At 52.6% G+C, this 3,565-nt stretch overlaps 1 protein-coding gene across 3 annotated transcripts in view; it reads right to left on the reverse strand.

The window, feature by feature from the left end:
* LMTK2 (lemur tyrosine kinase 2) overlaps positions 1-3,565 on the reverse strand; it is a 61,151-nt gene that overhangs the window by 9,089 nt on the left and 48,497 nt on the right. For all 3 annotated transcript variants that reach the window (XM_015565109.1, XM_006765469.2, XM_015565110.1), the window contains one exon: positions 318-3,300. In XM_015565109.1, the coding sequence (XP_015420595.1) occupies positions 318-3,300 (2,983 nt within the window). The remainder of the gene's footprint in view (positions 1-317; positions 3,301-3,565) is intronic.

Raw genomic sequence — 3,565 nt, forward strand, 5'->3', positions numbered from 1 at the left:
CCCATCAATATAATTGCATCTCACAGGATCTCAAGGTTGAATGGCACCTAATCCGGGAGGTAAGGGAGGCCAGGGGATTGTCAAGGGCGGGGGAAAAAAAGGACACTTATGTAATAGCAATAAAACTAAAAAAAAACACCAAACAATTAAAAAATAAATAAATAAATAAATAGAGAGCTAAGACCAAAAAGAAATAAATAAAATAAAATAAAAAAGCAGTCCGTGACCTCAAAATTAAAAGTGGGAAAAGAGAGCACGCTCCATGTCCTGCCACATTCTGGAACCCTCTAATATGACGACGTGGAAGTAACAGATACCTGGTCAAACAGATAGACGGTGACGTCATCAAAAAAGGTCACTGCCTTCTTTTCTTTCTTCCAGGCGTCCGGCAGCTGGTCAGCAGCCGCCGCCGGGGGTTTCAACAGGCTCCGCAGGTGCCTCCCGTCCTCGTTGCTGAGGATCACGGGGACAGGGTGCTCGACCTCATCCTCCGACTCGGAGCTGAGGCTGTGCAGGTTGAACGCCCGCAGGTCCTCATCTGAGTCGTCGCTGTTCTCATCTTCCTCGTCTGCATCGATCCCGTCCTCGGAGAGGTCGAGCACCCCCGACACGCCAAGCTTCCCCAGGTACTTCCCTTCGATGTCTGGCTCCTTCAGCTTGGGGCCCTCCGCGTGGCTGGAGAAGGGCTGCTCCACCGTCAGGTCCGACGGGCTGCCGGAGCGGAGCGTAGAACTGGCGAACGCAAGGAGCTCGTTGGTGTTTGTCCCGGTGGAGGCGATGGTGCAGGGGGGCTCTTCTTGTGCCTCGGAATCATCGCCGCTGCTCAGCTCCGAGTTTACCACACTCGAGGGACTGCCAGCCTCGTCTTCAGGAACATGGAGCTCTTTGGAACTGGCTGCCAGTGCTGGCTGGGCCATTTCTCCTGATTCCAGGAGACTGGAGTTCTGCACCGCAGACAGACCACTTTGGTCTGGCGGGCTGCTTTTGGTTTCCAGGCCACTGTCCGCGGTGCCCGGACTTTGCTCCGGGATGACTGGCTCTGGCAGAGGCTGACCCATCGCCGATGCCAAAGCTGACACTGAGGTTCCTTGGACCCCCTCCGGCTTCTTATCAGGTTCAGAATCGTTATCTGAGAAGTAGGCAGAGTCCCGGTGTGAGCTCTGAGAGCCAGCTGCAGGGGTCTGGGAGGTCACTTCGGTCCCTCTGTGGCCGTCAGCTGCATCTGAGATGACGATGACAGGGTTGGGAGGCAACTCACCATGACGGCTGTCGCCTGCTAGAGCCACGACTGAGGCTGAGGCACCGTCGGGAGCAGGGTGCAGAGTCCACTCAGGCGACTCCAAGTTCTCGGTCTCGTACCCACTATCTGCAGGCTTGTCAGGGGGCATGAGTTTCTCCTGCCCGCCCCCTAGAGGACCCAGCAGAGCCTCATGGACGTCCACGGAGTCCAGAGAATCGGGGGTCTCCACCGACTGTTCTGAAGTTGGAATGGGTGTTGACAAGCTATCTTCCAAAAGGCTGTCCTGACTAGTCGAGTCTGAGGAAAGGGCGGACACCAAGGCCCCTTCGGTTGCAGCATCTTTACAGCTGAACTGATGCGAAGTGTCCCCGGCTCCCGGGCTCTTCTCTAGGGGTCGGTCAGTGCGATGGTCTTCTGAAGGGGGCTGCTTTTGCAGGTTTTGTGTCGGCTCCAGAAGACCACTCTCTGTGCTCGCTTTCCTGGCAAAGACGCCGTCCATCAGAGCAGAGTCACTCTGGGTCCGTCTCGAGGCCTCTTCACTTTGCTGAGTCGGCTCGTGGGACCCAGGGTCTGTGCTGTCTGCTCCAGCATCGGCGGAGGGAATTTCAACTGGGACGGTCACGGAATCTACATTTGCTTCTTGGCCAAGACGGTCGTCATGGATCCTGACATCTACACGCCTGGGCGTGGTTTCTCCCGGCTTCGGGAACGTATCTGTTGGTGCGCTGGGAGGAGTTCCTTCCGTTTCGAGCGAGGTAGGAGGTACCTGCACTTCCGGGGAAGACGGCCACGAGGTGCTCAAAGCATGGTCCTTGAGCACAGCACGTGTGTCTTGACCCTTTGAGCTTATGTTTTCCTGCAACAAAGAAAAGCCTGGTTTATTTTCAGCAAACTTAAACTCGGTGTCTAAAGTGTTCCTACGTGGAGTTTCTAACATGGTTTCCATAAAACCAGCATTTTTAAGTTCTGTTTGAAGGTCATTGATATGTTCTTTGCTACACAACGAGTCTCTTACTAAGTTTTTCTCTTGAAGAAATAAAAAGTTTTCTGACAATTCTTGCACATTCAGTGGATCACAATTATCTTGGTGCGCAAGGCTGTCTGAGAGGCAAAGAGGCTCGCAGTCAAACAGCTTGTGGGGCTTTTCTTTCTCAAGGTGGCCTGTTATTAGCGCGTCTTTGGGGTCGTCCAAACTTGAACTTAAAGTGGTCGGCTTAAAGTCCACTTGAACTCCATTCAGTTCCATTAAGTCAAATATTTTCTGGTGACTGGGCAGGTCCTCCGATTTGTCCAGATCATTAAATATACTGTTGAAAGGGCTCTCGGGGCCCCTGGCGGCACGCATGTCCTCAGGGGTGCTGGGATCTTTGGGGTCTGTACTGCTTTGGAAGAAATCTTCATCTGTACTGGATTCCTCAAGCTCAAGGCCCCTGAGTGTCAGAAACTGGGGCGCCTTGTCACTCGTCCTCTCTGGATTCTCCAGGTCAGTGGTAAGCAGTGCAGGTGGGTAATCGAGCTCCAAGTTGCTACCACTTTTTTCTTCTAGTTGGATGTAATAGTCGCTTCCAACAGAAAGGTTGTGGGCATCAAAAACGGGAACCACTCCCGGGGCTCTCACGGGGACTTCCTGGCCACTGCTGTCTTGTTTCCCGGGCCCGGGATCTGAAAGTGAACTCTCAAACACTTCAACTGGAAAGAAGATGCTCGTGTAAGACAAGGCCTCCTCTGGGGGGCCCCGGCTGCGCTCATCAAAGTGGTCGTGCTTAGCTGCCTCCCAGACATACTCAAAGCTCAGGCCCTGGCTGGTTTCCGTCACGGTGAGGACTTCCTCCATTTCACGACCAAGCCGATCCCTGGAGAAATGGTCGAGGATGGGGAACGCAGCGCTGTTGGAAGTGTCCCTGGTGTGTGTGTTTGGTTTAAGAGCGTTCCACTGCTGTTCGAAGTCGACCTCCGAGTCCCTCTGGCTTTGCATGCGCAGGTAGGTGAGCAGTCTGTGCACGTCCTCGGCCACGGGTCTCTTGTCTGGCGGCAACCAGCAGAACTGCAAAACTTCATACCTGAGGGACACACGACAGGTAGTTAATGGACTGATAACACATCATTTTTAGAATAAGAAAAGACTTTACAAGAGCCCCTAAGCCAGTGGTTCTCAACCTTCCTAATGCCGCGACCCTTTAATACAGTTCCTCATGTTGTGGTGGCCCCCAACCATAAAATTATTTTCATTGCTACTTCATAACTGTAATTTTGCTACTGTTATGAATCGTAATGTAAATATCTGATATGCAGGATGTATTTTCATTATTACAAATTAAACATAAT

The sequence above is a fragment of the Myotis davidii genome, unplaced genomic scaffold (genome assembly GCF_000327345.1).
Source record: "Myotis davidii unplaced genomic scaffold, ASM32734v1 scaffold399, whole genome shotgun sequence".
Classification (NCBI taxonomy): Eukaryota; Metazoa; Chordata; class Mammalia; order Chiroptera; family Vespertilionidae; genus Myotis; species Myotis davidii.